The sequence below is a fragment of the Solanum pennellii genome, chromosome 2 (genome assembly GCF_001406875.1).
Source record: "Solanum pennellii chromosome 2, SPENNV200".
NCBI lineage: Eukaryota > Viridiplantae > Streptophyta > Magnoliopsida > Solanales > Solanaceae > Solanum > Solanum pennellii.
Window position 1 is genome coordinate 44,064,902 of NC_028638.1, and position 17,079 is coordinate 44,081,980.

The following is a 17,079-nucleotide window of genomic DNA, read 5'->3' on the forward strand; positions in this document are numbered from 1 at the left end:
TTCTTCTTTGTTATTTGTGGAGTGCAGCAAACGTGCCATTGATTTCAACTCGTCCTCAACTCTAGCCAGTCTTCATCACGTCAGAATTCAGGGTGAGCTATTGTTCCTAGCTTGGACTGGATTCTCTCTCATTCATGTCTTGATGCCTTTTGAAGTTCTGGCATGGACTAGCTGTTTGACTTATTTTAGCTTCTTAGATACTCTGAGATTTAGTAATTTGAGGATAGATGTTCTTGTGGTGATGACTTCCAGTTTTTGGGAACAATAAGTATTGAGCTTTTAGAAGTTATTCAATCGATTTTCATTAATGAGTTTTAAGTCTTCCGCATTATATTTTGTTTATTATGGTTGAAATGTTGGGGTTTAGATTGCTTGATTCGCTCACATAGTAGGATAAGTGTGGGTGCCACTCGCGGCTCATTTTGGGTCGTGACATTATGAGTCATAATTTTAGTGTGATGTACCAATTATTAGATGTGATTGTCTTTTGTGAATTTCTTCTAGTAGTATATTTCTTTTGTTTTAAAAGTATGCATTACTCGTTGCATAATCTTATTCAAAGCATGGAGGTTAGAGTTTACCTAGAACAAACTACTACTTATATTCATTTTTTACTTCTTCATTATTTTAATTTTTTTTTACTAGTTAATGTTTACTTATGTCCACCAGACATTTTGCCAAAAAAAAATAATAAATGTTTTACCCCCAATATTAATTATTTACTTCTCAAATAATTTTCAAAACCTAAAATTATTTATCAATTGATATATTATTTATTTCTCAAATAATTTTCAAAATCTAAAATTATTTATCAATTAATATGGGGGTGTTGCGCAAAAATATTCATATTATTTCTCCCTTTATTTCATATTAAGTAAACTTGTGAGACAATGCACCGCTCATTAATAAAAACATTCTATAATCATAATTTAAACTATATATTTCACTATTAAGCTTTTGTTAATTTTCAAGTTTAAAGTAAAGATAGTCATTATTGAAAATGTAACACTTCATTAAAGAAAATAACAAATATGAAAGAAAAAATCAAAGATTTATATTGAATTTTGAACAAGTCAACCAAAAATAACTCTTCTTTTATTTTTATTATAACTCAAAAATCACTAATTATTATTTACTTACCAATCATTCAGCTATTTTAAGTGATTTTCCATTTACTTTTGTTGACATGCAGAAACTTTTATTTAAGTCATTTAAAAAAAAAAAAAAAAAAAGCTACCCATTTAAATCATTTAATTGACCCTCATCATTTAACCTGACCTACTTCATATAATATAAAATGATTAATTTTAAACAATTTCTAAAACAGGGACAAGGATATATTCATACGCACGAAGGATATACCGTATAAACATATTATTTATGATATTTCAGGAGTATATTTTTTTTTTTAGAATAATAATAAAACAAGATAAAAATATTGTAATAATTATAACATTTACATTTTAAGCTTATAATATTATAACTCTATACTATTTCTTTTTTAAAAAATAATATTGCGCTTGATCGATTTAATATTGACATTTGTACTTGATATATTTGTCTTTGATGAAAAAATTATAAAGTTATAGAAAAAAAATTGAGTGTAAATTAAGGGGCGTAAATTATAATTACATTCCTCATTGGAGATGAGAAATTTTTTTTCCTCTTGTTTTAATATATTTTTTTTAACTTTTTTTTTTCATTTTAGATTATTTATCGCTCCTTTCCTCATGTTTCAAATTTAGCTTCTTTTTTTTTTTTTTCATTTTAGATTGTTTATCTCTCTTTTTCTCAATTCACATTTTTTAATCTTTTACTTTTTATGATTCAATGAAATCGTTAGTATTTTTTATTTTTTGTCATTTAACATGACTGCGTTATTATTCTAATACTTGATTTAAAATATATTTTTATTACTAAACGATATTATATATTTATCTTTTTTTTCTCTCTTTTGAATTATATTTATTTAAGTTATAACAAAATTTATTTTATTTCATATTGAAATTTGAATAAGATTATTATGTCACTTTTTTTGAATTTATATTTTTATTTATTTTATTAGTATTGACTTGTTATTTTATTATCCATGCTATTATTTTATAGTTTGGAATTGATAATTTATGGTGTTCTTCTCTTTTTTTTTTTTGGTCAACCATTAGATTAATCTTTGACGTTATATTTTATAATATTTTTCTTTTGTCAAACATGCCATCCATGATGTTCTTGTAAAATGAGTAGTTTTAGTTTTATAATTAAGTAATTAAATATTATTATCTAAAAAATGTCAACTGTTTTTATAACATAATTACGCATATATGTTTATTTATTAATTTTTAATAATTAATTTTATAAAAGTTAATAAGTTTAAGAGAAATGTTGCACTCTTTTTCTTATGGGAAAAAAGTTAAATATATCCGAAATAGTAAATTGTATGCAAATATCCTTCGTCATATTTTTTGAATATATCTGTCCCTATAGTTTAAAAGTAGAGCATATAAGTCTTTAACTCTAATGGAAGACTAAATAAGGACACATGATGTAATCCAGAGGCGGAGACAACATGTCTTTAGGGGGTTCATCTAAACCTCCTTCGGCGGAAAAAATTACCATATATGCATGCTCAAAATTATATTTTAGATGTATATAATAGATGTCGATCCTCTTTCGACTAGTTCATATGCTTACTCCTTCGAATTTTGAACCCCCTTATTGTAAATTCTGGCCCTGCTATTGGTGCAATCTTATCCGTGGATTCGATAAGATTATGAAACATGTTTGGCCGTTAGTATAAATGATATATATGCTCAAGTTTTTAACCGACAGAGGCGCCAATGTCCAAAAAATATGATGAAGCTATTTGCATACTATTTACAATAATTCGAGGGTATATTTATCCTCCTTTCTTTTTTTTATTCACCCTTCTAATAAGATTCTTGATCACTTTACATTTTTAGGAGAACAGTTTAAGAATAATAAAAAATATAATATTGAAATATGTACTTAAACGTTTTTCTTAAGGGTGTATCACACTCTAATAATTCATTTAGTAGGTTTGGAGATGCAATTTCATTTCGAGCTTTGAAATCAACATTATCTTCAAATCATAACATAAAATCTTAATTTTTTCAAAAAGTTTAATTTAAAATTTTCATAGCATGATTTTATATTTTCGAATGTATAAAATAATGTATAAAATTTGACCCACAAATTTATATTTATAAAAATATACCATCATTTTATAACTACATATTGTTTTTACGAAAATATTAAAGAACCGATGGAATATTCACCAAATATTAATATGATAATATAGTTATATTAATCGTGCTCAAATTTTTTTTTCATTGAATTAAAATTTGATAAAGGAACATATATTTTTTTAAAAAATAACTCTGTGATAGTCCATTAGACCTTTATTTATAAAATTTTTAAAATTATATAAAAATCGAAGCAATTTTGATGATTTTCACCATTTATAAATTTATGAAGAAAAAATACAATAAATTTATAATTTTATATTATTATTTTTTCTCAGGTGACCAAATCGCCCCTTAATATGAACTAGAAGGAGTAATTAGGAAAATAGTATCACCAGTTGGAGTCGCTGCTTCCTTTTTTGGCCGGCGACACGCAAGTCCGATCATCTTCATCTCCAGCTATGGAGGTACACGATAACAATGCTGCTGACGGACCTCATTCCGATCAAGGTTTATACCTCTAAATCAAATTTTTCTATCATTATGTCATTTGATAACTAAGAAATCGCTTGCCCAATCCCAGACAATCTCAATCTGATTTAAACGTGGGTTCGCCCCTTCAATCACACATTTTTGTTCATACTTTAAGTGAAATTTTGTTCGAAAATGAACTAGATATATGATAAAAGGAACAACTTTTTTTTGACCTAAAAAATTTGAACTTGTTAAACAACATTCATGCTAACTTAAATAGACATAACTAGCACACATGTGTGATATGGTTGATGATAATACGATTTATGTGTAATTTGTCATAGTATGTGTGCAAACATGTTGAAGAAATCCCTATTGGATAGTCGTCCAATCTCATTTGGCCCATAAGTTTGAAACTCAAGGGAATCACTTAAAGGTCAGGCATCATGGCAGAGGCAAGGTTCGAACGTGTAATGTGTGCCCAATCCACACATCCCACTTTTTGTTCTCATTCTGTGATTGCTATCATCTCCTAGGGGATAAGAAACTTATATTAGGTTTTAGTTTTACTAAAAACGTTTATAATAAAATGAAGCAGGAGACTATATTAATTAGGTTCTAGTTTCACTAGGATTGTAGCTCTAGGAACAAGTTTTATGATAAAGGATGATTTGCTTAGAAATAACAAAACAAAGCCGTTTGAAGAACTTTTTTCTATTGTTAGACTGATAAGTATCATGTCATGAAATGTTCTAATTCGCGTGCATATAATTTTTAAGAAGATAATGGACAGCTGTTGGATTGTCTTGTTATTTTTCTGAGCATCAGTGCTAATTTGCTCAGTGCTAGAATTTTGGAATAGAATTAAAAAATTTATATGGAGTTCATTCTCAAAAAGGATTAGAATTTGGTGTAACTAATCAAAATTTACCAAAGGACATTGTAATGCAAATGTTAATGAAAGTAATAAAAAATGTGGAATGCAGTATCTACTATCTAAAGAAAATTGCTATCTGGTAGCTTATGATTTTATTCATCCTCTATAGCTGCCTAGTGTTTCTTGAGTTTGAATGGTCAGGATGACAGGTAGCAAGTGGTATAACCATTTCATCTACATAAATTTGTAAATGAAATAAGACAACAAAGAAAATGAAGTATTCAAGTGAAACACACTATTAGCCATTTTAATAAAGTTGGGGTCCATGACCTTACCTTACCTTATCAAAAAAAGGTTGGGTTCCATGGTTAGTCAACTTGGACCATGTAGCTTGGGGACAAATGTTAATTCACCATTGTTCTAAAGCTAGTTTCTAAAATGAAGAACTATTGAATACCTTAAAATGTTCACAGTCATCTCAAAGTTAAGTTCCATAGAGTGGTTGTTAAACCGACATTTTTGTATGGGGCGGAGTGTTGTCTAGTCAAAAACTCCCATGTCCAGAAGTGTATATTGTGGAGATGAGGATGCTGAGGTTGATGTGTAGTCATATTAGGATCGATAAAAATTAGAAATGAGGATATTTGAGGAGATGCGCATACACACCAATGAGGAGGTGCAAGAGGTTGGTTATAGAGAGTACGAGGAAGGGCAGAGGTAGAACAAAGAAGTATTGTGGAAAGGTGATAAGACAAGATATGATGCAACTTCAGGTCACGATGACATGGCCGTAGATATAAGGGTGTAGAGGACACATATTAGGATAGAAGGTTAGTAAGTAGTGTAGTGGTGTTGTCTTACTTAGGGTGATTGGTGTTTGTCATTGTACTAGTTGTATTAATGTAGTTCTTGTTATTAATATCTAACTATCTGACATTTTCATGCCACGATTCTCTAATAAACACATTTAGTGTAACTTGATAAAAAAAGAAAAAAGAAAAAAAAAATGAAAGCACACTGACTGTTGATTGACAACTTTTTCATTTGCATGAACTTCAAACGCGATGTTCTTGGTGGCTTGTCCTTTCTTGCACGGGATAACAGCCATTGAATGTAACAGAGAACCTTAGAAGGAAAATGTTAAGGCTTTATTCGGCTATTTGCTCTTCTGTTTCTCATTTCTTTTCCATCTATGTTTGACGATTATGATTATCTCAAAATTTTAGTTTTTCAGTTTCTACCTTTTCCCTTTTGCTGCACACTTCAGGAAGTTTGACTAAGCTATTATCCTCTTTGTCTCTCTAGTTTTTTTTTTTTTTTTTTATAACTAGCCTCATTTAGTCATGCAACTTGTGCCATTTCTCTTTTCAATGTTTTAGCATTGCTTGATTCTGAAGACAGAACTATGGTTTCCTTTATTGAAGTTCATAATGAAAGACTTAAGGATATGATTTCTGGAGTCTCAGAAGACCTTGATTCCTGGAACTCACTGATATCAGAGGTTGAGAAAACCTACCCTGTAAGTCCAAATTCACTTGGCTTCATGTGGGTCAAATTTATTATCATGCTTGATATAGGAAATAGTTTTATATTGGGCTTTTGTTAATCATGTTGTATTGAACTTGACTATTTTGGATTTTCTAGTTTGTATAAGAACAATTATACTCCAAGTCCAGTAAGCAAAACAACATTCTTGTTCTTGAATTATTTCACTGCATTGATCAACTTTTTGGTGGGTTTGGCTCTTCTATTGTCATGGCTTTGGGATGATTGTACGTGAGAAATTAAGTATAACAATGCCTAGACTAGGACGGACATGTTAAGAAAAATAATCCTAAGTAGTTATGACGAGCATTTGCCCGACACCTACAATATATTGATAGATGCGGAGCCAAAGGATCAAAGACAATAGGAAGTATATTAAACTTCAATGTTGTTACCATGGCCTTCGAAGATGATATGGAAAATTAATGTACCTCACAAGGTGGCTTGCTTCACCTGGTTGGTAGCTAGGGAAGCAGTACTAACTCAGGACAATTTAATGAAAAGGGGAAGACAGTTATGCTCCAGGTGTTTCCTTTGTGAAATAGAAATAGAGACAACAAACCATCTCTCCCTCCAATGCAGAGTGACAGAAAAATTGTGGCATGTCTTTTTGAATTTGAGGGGAATCAGCGTCCATGCCAAGACACTCCTGAAATTTTCCAGCACGCTGGAATAGAGAACGGAATACATCAGGTCACAAGGAGAGATGGAAGATTGTCCCTACTTGCATCTGGTGGACAATTTGGAAGGAAAGGAAACAGAGATGCTTCGAAAAGACGAAAACAAGAGCATCCCTTTCCAGAGTTTGAAGTTGAACTGCCATATAACCCTTCATTTTTGGTGTAACCATGTCCTCCCCAAAGAGGTGGAGGCTATTACTCACTTTTTAGATTGTTTGGGAGGGGTGTAAATGATAGATCTTTTGGTTTTGCTTACTGTATACTCCTGATGTAATTACTACTGAAATACACCATTGGTGCATTGTTGTCTATAAAATGTTAACTTTCTCAAAAAAAAATATTAAGCTTCACCTTTCAATTGAATCAAAAGCCCAGAAAATTAATTGTGCATGCCAAAATCTTTTAAGACATGCTACATTGTTGGATTAGAAGAAGACTACAAAAGGTGACATATCTTACCAAAAAAAGACTACAAAAGGTGACAAAAAATTGTGGAACACTATACTGATGGCTATATGGTGGATTGTATGGAAGGAAATAAATTAAGAGTTCGGAAACTAAGAGGAAAACATGTGTGCCTTTAACCATAGATGTTTAGCTCTATTAACTTTTTGTTTAAAAATGAAAATGTACAGGAAATAGACAGGATGATCAATTTCCTTAGTTACAATAAAAAAGGATTAATATTTCTGGTGCTTTTCACATGTAGCTAGTGTATGGCACATTTTGCTGGGGTTGTACTATTCATCAATTGCACTCTCTTCGTGGTATTCTCTAATAAAAAAATTATTACATCTAAAAAAATAAAATCAAAAGCTCAAATGGAAAGGCAAATAAGTATGAACCTTCAACTCTCGATTGAATCAAAAGCCATAAAGGAGTAGGAGGAGAATGAACCCAATTGCTTAAAAATTGATCACACAGCAATGTGTACACTTTATGAAATCTAATCTACAAGATGAATGAATGCTTCAAGGATCCAATCTTACGTAGCAAAGCAGAATTCTTCAATAGAACTAGGGAGAGAAGCCTTTCTCGGAGTGATATTGCATAGACTTATGAATAATCTGTATCTGTCGGTGAAAACTCGCGGGCTTGGTCAAAAATAATAAAAAGTCACAAAACAACGTAACAAAATGTGTATAGCAGAGATCACACGTTAAGCTACTCTACAAAACGGCAGTTCTCTGATTTCAGCGCGTCCCATTAGCTGCATTGGCTGCTGCCTTCTCGTCGTGCAGTTATATGCCATACTTTGTGTAATAGCCAGAACTTTGTGTAGGAGAATCCAAATGAAAAATGTTAGAATCCATAGAAACTAGATGTCAATGGCTACAATTTTCTATTATAATTTTTTGTTGTTGATAAAGTTGAAAACCACAATTTTCTTTTATAAATTGCTTTACCTTATAAAAAAAAGGGCTACAATTTTCTTTCACGAGTCATTTCCAAATTCCCCATAGATTGAGAGTTATGCGTGCATCATTAAAATTGGGTCATGATTGATTCGGTTGAATATGTTGCTCTTCGTTTCTAATTCTAACTTCTCTTGCTTTGATCCGCAATACTCATCACAATTCTACTCTTTTAGCATCATAAGCTATTTGGTTGAATTCTTTGTCTGTCCATGCACACAACATCTCTATGTTGTTCGTACTCTTCAAAAATATCGAAGGGTGCGTGTTGGATCCTTGAAAAGTAATGCATTTTTGGAGGATCCGACACGGTGTAGTCCGAGCAACATAGATCATCCCCCTTCTAGAAGGATTCATCCTTGAATATGAACCTGCATCAAAGGAAGGATATTAAGTGAATCCCCAACAAGGATTCTTGGGATACTCACCTGGCAAGAAAGAATAAAGTAGTGTCCATGTAGCCTCTTCACTAGCTTGCTCCATCTCCACTTAAAACACTTTTTTTTGGGGATAAGATTAAGAGCCCATTTTTGTTATACACCCAAATATGATCCAAGTATAAAATAACAAAGTCACCATTGTAAGCACATAAAACTAAGTATCAACATTAAGCAACCAAACAAGAAAATGGAAGTTAGATCATGATTCACTTGATAGAATAGGTTGCTCTTCACTTCTAATTTCTTGCTTCTCTGGCCTTGATCTCCATTTCTCATTTGCCCATTTGACTTTCTTAGTATCATAATCTTCTTGGTTGCTCTCTTGACCAGAACACATCATAGGTATTACTGACCTGCTTGCAGGAACTGCTCTCTTGTAACGGTTTCTGCTTCTATTAGGAGCAGGTGTAATCAATACTCAAACTGTTTTCCTTTTACAGATTGGCAAAAAAGTTTGGGGAAGATAAAATTCTTTTAAGGGGCAATCACTTGAACATGGAAGATATGCATCTATGTCTGTTGATGATATCAAAATTAACGTTAAACCAAAATATTCAGAGGACACTTCTGACAAAATAGAAAATATCGCAAAGTTTTTTTTTTGTCCAAATCCAAAGAGCTCTTCTTACTTAGAATGGGTCGTCGATTCAGCATAATATAAATGGGGTAAAATCCCTGTTCTTACAATTTACAGTGAGCTGTTCAAATATTTTAGCAATATGACCATCAGCTGCACATTAATCTTCCTCTGTTCTATCAATTAAATTCTTTTTTATGTACACATTCTTGCTTTTAAAAAGGAAGCAAGGCCACCTCTGACTATTAGGACAAACAAGTGAGAAAATCCCTTTCGATCTTATTAGTGAGCTGCCCTACATGCAATTTCACATGATTCTTCTCATTCTTATGTTTTTGCTCTGTGTGCTCAACACGAGTAATTCTGTTCCAAATACTGCAGGATGATAGCAATACAATTAGTTTGGCTTTTGACTCCTTTTTGTCTAAGTTTCCACTATGTCACTGGCATTGGAAAAGATATGCTTATCACAAGGCACGGCTATGTAATGCTGAAAAGGCTGTTGAAATCTTTGAGAGAGCTGTGGAATCTTCACCATTTTCTGTTGGACTGTGGGTTGACTATTGTACCTTTGCTGTGAGTTCGTTCGAGGATCCATTTGATATTCGCAGGTAAATTCTTGGAAATCATGCTTCTGTAAGTTTCTTGAAAAAGAGGCTAGCCTTACCTGCCATATTAGTTGTTAACCATAATGATGAAAATGTTAACATCTGAGAAATATTTTCAAGCGAAAAGACAATGAAACAGCGGAATTCACTACTGAAGTAGCTATCGGAGAGCATCGTTGTTAGATCAGCTAAGTCTAAATCCTAAACTAGTAGGGTCCGGTATATGAGTAATCTGTATCCGATTCAGAGGGTTCATCCCAGTTAATTATTTATATACTGGCTGTCAATCCGACATAGCTGGAGTCCTTTATCTGAGTCCGTAACCATCTATGATTTGCTCATAGACAGAAGTAGCATCCCTGCATCACATAACACTTCTAAATAGTGAACTGCAACATGATGGAGGATTAGTTGAGTCACAACTTTGTATAGAATATAATTAGACTTAGTTTCTTTTCTTTTTACCTTTTCATATTCCACCTTTTATTTTCATACTAAGTGAAAACCTCATTGTGTGCAACAATATGCTTACTTTTTTGAAATTCATTAAAAGCTTCTGAAAATTCAATTGTAAGTTACATTCATGTTTAGTGAGATCATAAATAGTAATCCAAATAATCAGTATATTCTTTTAAACTTTTGACAGGTTGTTTACCAAAGGAATCTCCCTTGTTGGGAAAGACTACTTCTGTCATGTCTTATGGGACAAGTACATGTCCTTTGAGTTCTCTCAAGAGAAGTGGGGCTTCCTCACTCTAGTTTATGTACAGGCTCTACGCTTCCCCACAAAGAAGTTGCACAAGTACTACGAGAAGTACGTTTTGTTTTACTCTCTATTAGTACATCGAGTATTTGTCTTCAGCTTCTATTGAATTTTCCCATTATTTCCTGATTTGTTATTTTCAAAACACCCCTTTAGGACAGTAAAAGATTTAGATGGTCTCCTATTTTAATAAAAGTTTATTTTCTGAAAAATGGATACACAGGTTTAGTACATTACCAAAAACACTGCCCTTAAGGCCTTAAAATAACCTGAGCTGGTTCATGGTATGGCAAACGGTGAACATTTCTATTTAATGGAATAGTTCTATGTGTTAATCCTCTTGCCACATTCTGTTTGATTGTATCTTCTCTGCTTCAGATTCAAAACATATCATTCGTGAATCCTAAAGAGTTTGTATCCCTTGTTAATTATCCAGCTTTAAGAAGCTTGTAACCAATTTAGAAGAAGAGATCCTACATCTCAGTGATGACAGCTGTGAAGTACAACTAAAGGAGCTGTCTGATGCAACAGTTGTGTTGTCAAATAAAGAAATTGCTCAAGTTGTTAAGGACCTCCAGGATCCTAGTGACGGTTCAGTTAGATTGAAAGCACTGTATAGGTACAGATACTGTGGAGATCAGCTATACCAGAAAGCGTGTCAACTAGAGGAAAAAATAAAAAATTTTGAATCAAACATCCAGAGGCGATATTTCCAGGCAACTCCTCTTGACAACGATGAGCTGAGGAACTGGCATGATTATCTCGACTTCATTGAAAAGCAAGACGATTTTGATTGGGTATGCTTTAGTGTTCCCTGAAGATATTGGGGATTACTGCTTGATTTTGCTCCAAAATTGTAAACTATTCTGCTACAGGCCCTAAAACTGTATGAGAGATGCTTGATATCCTGTGCCAACTATCCTGAGTTCTGGATACGTTATGTTGATTTTATGGAGACTAGGGGAGGGCGAGAGCTAGCTATGTTTGCTTTAGAACGAGCAACAAAAGTTTTCTCAAAGGTAACTTCAAAATGCTTCCTGGATAGGAATTGGTCGACAACGACTTCAATTTTCACTTGAATGTTGAATCACTTTTCTTTTATTGATTGGTCTGCCGTTCTGCTATAGCTGGATCTGTTTAAGTGAATATGTAAGTTAATCAGTTATGATCTTTTTTGAAACTAAATCAGCTATAATCTTGAGGGATTACTTCTTTTAACCTTTAAATTAAGCAATTTACCAACCTCAGGTTTGTGTTGTGGATCACGTGGTTCACCTGCAAATATGTCCACTAGTTACTGTTATACTGCTGCATGAGAGCAATTTCTAGCGTGCTGCTTATCCCAATTGAGGAAACTGGTCCGTATGAATTCTGGAGACCAATTTTTACCAGTTAAATTATCAATAACAAAAAGGTCCCATAAGAAGAAAAGAATCAATAAGGAAAAATTTGAACTTTTGTTAGACGGAGTAGTACAGTGCGTTTCTTTTCAAGTTTCTGAGGGCACCAAGAAGCACATTATTTTCCTGCAGACTGTTCTTTCTTTTGCAGTGCAACATGTTGAAAATAAGCTTCATTTAAATTATTCTAGTTGAAGTTTTCTTTCCGAGTTTCTGATGGTTGGTGGTTGTGGGATTACACTGGGTATATTGTTGTTTCTGATGGTTGAGTTTGTAAAATTGTTGTTGCCTGGACAAGTTCTGCACCAAAATTTCTAGAATTTGCTTGTGAATGAAATTACTTGCTAGAAACACTTGTATTTTCAGAAGAGTGATAAGAAAAAGGACGCAGTGTTCCAAAACTAAATCATACAGTTGAGTTCTCCGGACACCATATACAATAATGTTTGATGTTAGGCGAGGACTCTTATCTCTAAGTGCTTCTTGCAGAATGTTCCAGAAATCCATCTTTTTACTGCTAGATATATGGAGCAAATTGGAGATCCAGATGGTGCTCGTGCTTCCTTTCCTCCTATTAATGCAGATTGGGACTCCTGTTTCATTCAATATGTTACTAATCGAGCAAATATGGAAAAACGTCTGGTGCGTAAGTTAACCTAGTTGTCATAAATTGAGGAACAGTCATTATTATAAGACGTTGCTTCCTGAAATTTTCCAGGGAAATTGCTCAGCTGCTTGTGATATTTACAAAAAAGCAATTAATATGGCAGTGAAGGAGCAGAAATTTCAATGCATTCCTATGCTATACATTGCTTATTATCGTCTTAGACACATGGTATGCAATTTATGCTGCAGCTTAAAACACATATTTCGCAATTGTTGGTTTAGTGGTTTCTTTTGATGTTTCACTGGTTGGGGAGGGACAAGGGTGTGAGAGATAGAGAGAAAATTATGCATGCTTACTTGATAGATCTCTTTAAATAATCAGTTCTAAGTAGTTGTAATCATATTACCCCCTATTTTGACTTTTATGCCTTGATTTACCGTCATACCGTACATTAAGTTGACTTGCTGCTTTCCTACTCTAATGATTCTTAACCCTTAGCTTTCATTGAAAGGGAGACGAAGCTAACCAAAAATGGGCCAGAAAAATGTCTCAGCTTTGGAAAGTTCGAGTAATTTGTCTGGAGCCTACGACAACCCTCGAAAGTCGAAACTCGGGCGATGATATCCCCCTTTACACTTCTCCACTTATATGCTGGACTTAGTTTGCTTGCACAGAAAAGAAGGATAAAATAATTGAACTCTTGATACAGAACAAGAGTAAAAGGAGATGTAAGAGTAGAAAATGTTGATATGACAGGGAGGGAAATTATTCGGCTTTCACAACAAAAGGGGGCGACACATAATGGTATACATGAGGAGGAACAGGGAACAGGAAGGGTAAAGGTGGTGGTGGAGAAGAAAAATGGTGGGGTAAGAAAAAGAAATGGTCGATGGATATTATAGTCATTAGTTGGATGTGATGGAATGAATGACCTGAACAAAAAGGCCAGAATGGGGGTAGACTGACTTTGTTTTTCAAGAAACTAAAAATGGAGGCAGTGCTAGACAGTGTTATAGAAGTGCGTTGGGAGGGATATGACTATGCCAGCTAGGGGAAACTTTGGTGGTATACAATTTACTATGAGATGAGAGGAAATTAGAAATATGGAACAAGGAGAAGTGAGTTCACGTTAGCGGCTCGGTTTAGAAACACCAGGAATGGGTTGGACTGGGGATTCTGAAGGGATTGCGAGGTCTTACAGGAAGGGTTCCAAGGGAACTTTTTGGAAAGAGGTGGCAGTTGTTTTCAGAAAGGGGAATATCCCATGAGTGGTAGGAATGGACTTTGACACTATCAAGTTCCCAGAGGAAAGAGGTGTAGGCGACAAAGGAGTTTTCGGAGTTTATCAATAAGCACTTCCTTATCAATCTCCCTTTGACAGTTGGTAGTCTTACTCGGTATCTTTTAAAGCGGGCTTAATAGGTCCCGGTTGCCCGCTAACCAGGAAAGACCCAGAGCATCCTCTCCCTTAGAAAGCCCACGCCCAGGCCCTAAGTACCTTTTTGAGGGCTTACCTGTGCAGTGTTGGCTGTAACGGGCTGGCGTGTCCCATCAGACATGGATCTATTTACATAATTGAATATGGAAGTTTATTACATTTATTGGGAGATAGCAGATAGTTGCTCAAATGTAATCACGAGAAAGTATCGTCACTGAATATCTACTTCATAAAAAATGAGACATGTTCTTTGGTACAAGGTCTTGTCTTTGTAAACCATTTCACACTGAAGTTAACACAACTTTTGTTGTAATTGCTCTTTCTATGGATCTTGCTCATTTTCTTGGACAGAACCTGATACTACCTTTCATTGGTGACAGATCACTGCCAGTGTGGAGGCTGCAAGAGATGTAATAATTGATGGAATAAATCGTTTCCCTGGTTGCAAACTTCTTTATGAGGTATGTTTTCCTTATCTCTGTTATGGAAAGGATGCCCTTCTTGCAACTGGTAGGTTATGTCAATATTCCCTCCTCCAAATTGAATTTCCTTGGTTCCTTGGCTGTTATTTGATGAGATACTCAGGAAGAAGTGAGGTCCACAGCTTCATCTTTTGTATCAGATTGTAGAAAATTTATTTAGTACTATTACGAAGTATGTGAGTGTTATGTAACTTCATGTTATACTATTGGTAAAAACTTTTTTTAAAAATGGAAGTAGGCAATCTTTTGGCTATACCAAGCAAGAAAATAGATTATGACATCTGAATCACGCTTCCTAAATAGGAAGGCTGTTGTCAAATATGATTCGAAAGAATATATCTGAGAAATCCCAAGTGCAGTACCTTAACCTCGCTCTTATGCTTTTTGAAGCTATGTCAGGACTCCACATTAACATGTCTAAAAGTATTATCTACCCTGTTAATGAGGTCCCTAACTCGGAGAATTTGGCAAACATCAGGTGTTGCTCAATTGGATCTTTTCTCACAACCTATTTGGGGTTACCATTGAGTGCTACTTACAAATCAGTTGGGGTTTGGAGTGGTATTGTGGAAAAGTTTGAAAGATGATTGGCTTCCTGGCAGCAACAATATCTCTCACTAGGGGGCAGGGTAAACTCATCAATAGTGTCTTGGATAGTATTCCCACCTAATTTATGTTCCTCTTCCCCATGCCACCTAAGGTGCAAAATCATCTTGACAAGATTAGGAGAGACTTCCTCTGGGAAGGTAATAGTAAGGACCACAAATTAGACCTTGTGAAATGCGCCAAAGTCACCATGCCAAAGCAATTTGGAGGCTTAGGGATTAAAGGCCTGGCATTATATAACAAGTGTATGCTTATGAAGTGGCAGTGGAGGTACAATCAGGAGACAACTGGTCTATGGAAGGAGGTGATCCAAGCAAAATTTGGTAGCACTCGTCACTGGTGCTCTAATGAAGTCACAATTCCTTATTGTACAGGGGTCGGGAAAACTATAAGGAAGTTGTGGGAGGTCTTCTAAAGCAATGCTACTCTCAAGGTGGGAAGTTGGGAGCACATCCAGTTTTGGGAAGATACTTGGCTGGGAAACGTCCTTCTTATGAATATATTCCCAAGAATATTTCAGATTGCCTCCAATCCTGTCTCAACCATCTCTCAGTGTTGGGAAGATAATATTTGGAATGTGACTCTGAGGAGAAATCTAAATGGCTGGGAGTTGGAAGGATTTATGGCCCTCATGGCCTCCATCCAGAGCAGCTCAGTCCAAGCCAAATCAGGGGTAGACTCACTTGGGGAACTAACAAGGATGGCTTCTATTCGGCCAAATAGCTACCTTTAAAAAAAAAATATTAATGTTTCCCAACAAAGTACTAGATTCTTGACTACCCACTAGTTGATTCCCAACATATTGCAAGCCTAACTTAGTTGATTTTCCCAAATCTAACCAAGAAGCATCAAGTATGTTCCAATTTAGGCTACAAGTATGAAAAAATATCTGTAACCTCAATCGATAGACCTGGGTTAATTGATCCGTCAATTAACATAGAATCTTCTTATATGCTGCTTGGACTCTCCAAAACTTTTGTTGCGCCCCTGTCGGATCCTCCAAAAAATGCACTAATTTTGGAGGATCCGACACATGCCTGTTGGTATTTTTGATGAGTCTGAGCAACATAGATCTTGTTAATTAACATGTAACTTCCTTCCCAAGTTTCATTAAGGCTAATAGGGGATATTGCCCTTTGAAAAGCAATAAAACACGAGATTCGTCAAACATACAAAGATCCATTATTAAACAATAATAATTCATCAATACAAAAGCAACAAGAGATAATCAAAACCCTAGCTAAGTATCTTTACTAGCACTATTCACAATATGAAATTAAACTAATTACACCACCGATATTCATTACAGAACACGGAAATGAATATTAAAGTAAGAAAAGATAAGAAATTCTCAATCGAAGTGCTCTAATATTCAATCTTCAAGGTGTTTGACTGTTGATTCCTTGCTCCCAAAGCTTGAAAATAGCCACAAGTAGCCATTTTTGTGGGAATTAAATGGTGCATGCTAGGAGCACAGTTGATTTTCTCCATTCATGGCACAAACAGGATATGCATAAAGCATTGGGTTACATCTGGAAGTCTATCCCAGCAGTAGTTTGGTGGGTCGTATGGAGAGAGAAATGCTAGAGTTTTTTATTATATCATAAAGGACAATGTAGTTAGAACCTGTTTGGATGCGCTTACGAGCCATAAGTTCAGAATCCAACTTATGGCTTATTTTTGTCTTAAAAACAAGTTCTTAATAGCACTTCATTTTATTTTATCCAAACACTACAAAAGTGCTTAAAAACTATTGTCTTAAAAGTTAAAAACACTTAAAATAAGCCCAATCCAAACAGGCTCTTAATCTAAAGCACAAATGTTTATTTTTGCTTAGTTTTTGGTGCAACATAACCTCAATAAATGTATTAGAGCCGGAGGTGTTGGCTGACTTTCTTAGCTCTTTACACTCACTGTTAAGTTATCTTCTGGATGTACTTCTGTCCAGCTTCTCTAAATTTGCCCCC

At 34.4% G+C, this 17,079-nt stretch overlaps 1 protein-coding gene across 4 annotated transcripts in view; it reads left to right on the top strand.

Moving 5' to 3' along the window:
• Window positions 1-3,517: 3,517 nt before the first annotated feature.
• LOC107011792 overlaps window positions 3,518-17,079 on the top strand; it is a 21,253-nt gene continuing 7,691 nt past the window's right edge. For 2 of the 4 annotated variants that reach the window (XM_015211439.2, XM_027914537.1), the window contains exons 1-9: window positions 3,518-3,710; window positions 5,931-6,070; window positions 9,590-9,819; window positions 10,463-10,630; window positions 11,016-11,376; window positions 11,455-11,598; window positions 12,469-12,621; window positions 12,698-12,814; window positions 14,405-14,485. In XM_015211439.2, the coding sequence (XP_015066925.1) occupies window positions 3,662-3,710; window positions 5,931-6,070; window positions 9,590-9,819; window positions 10,463-10,630; window positions 11,016-11,376; window positions 11,455-11,598; window positions 12,469-12,621; window positions 12,698-12,814; window positions 14,405-14,485 (1,443 nt within the window). In that variant the 5' untranslated portion in view covers window positions 3,518-3,661. The remainder of the gene's footprint in view (window positions 3,711-5,930; window positions 6,071-9,589; window positions 9,820-10,462; window positions 10,631-11,015; window positions 11,377-11,454; window positions 11,599-12,468; window positions 12,622-12,697; window positions 12,815-14,404; window positions 14,486-17,079) is intronic. The other 2 variants (XM_015211440.2, XM_015211441.2) reach the window with 2 other exon arrangements.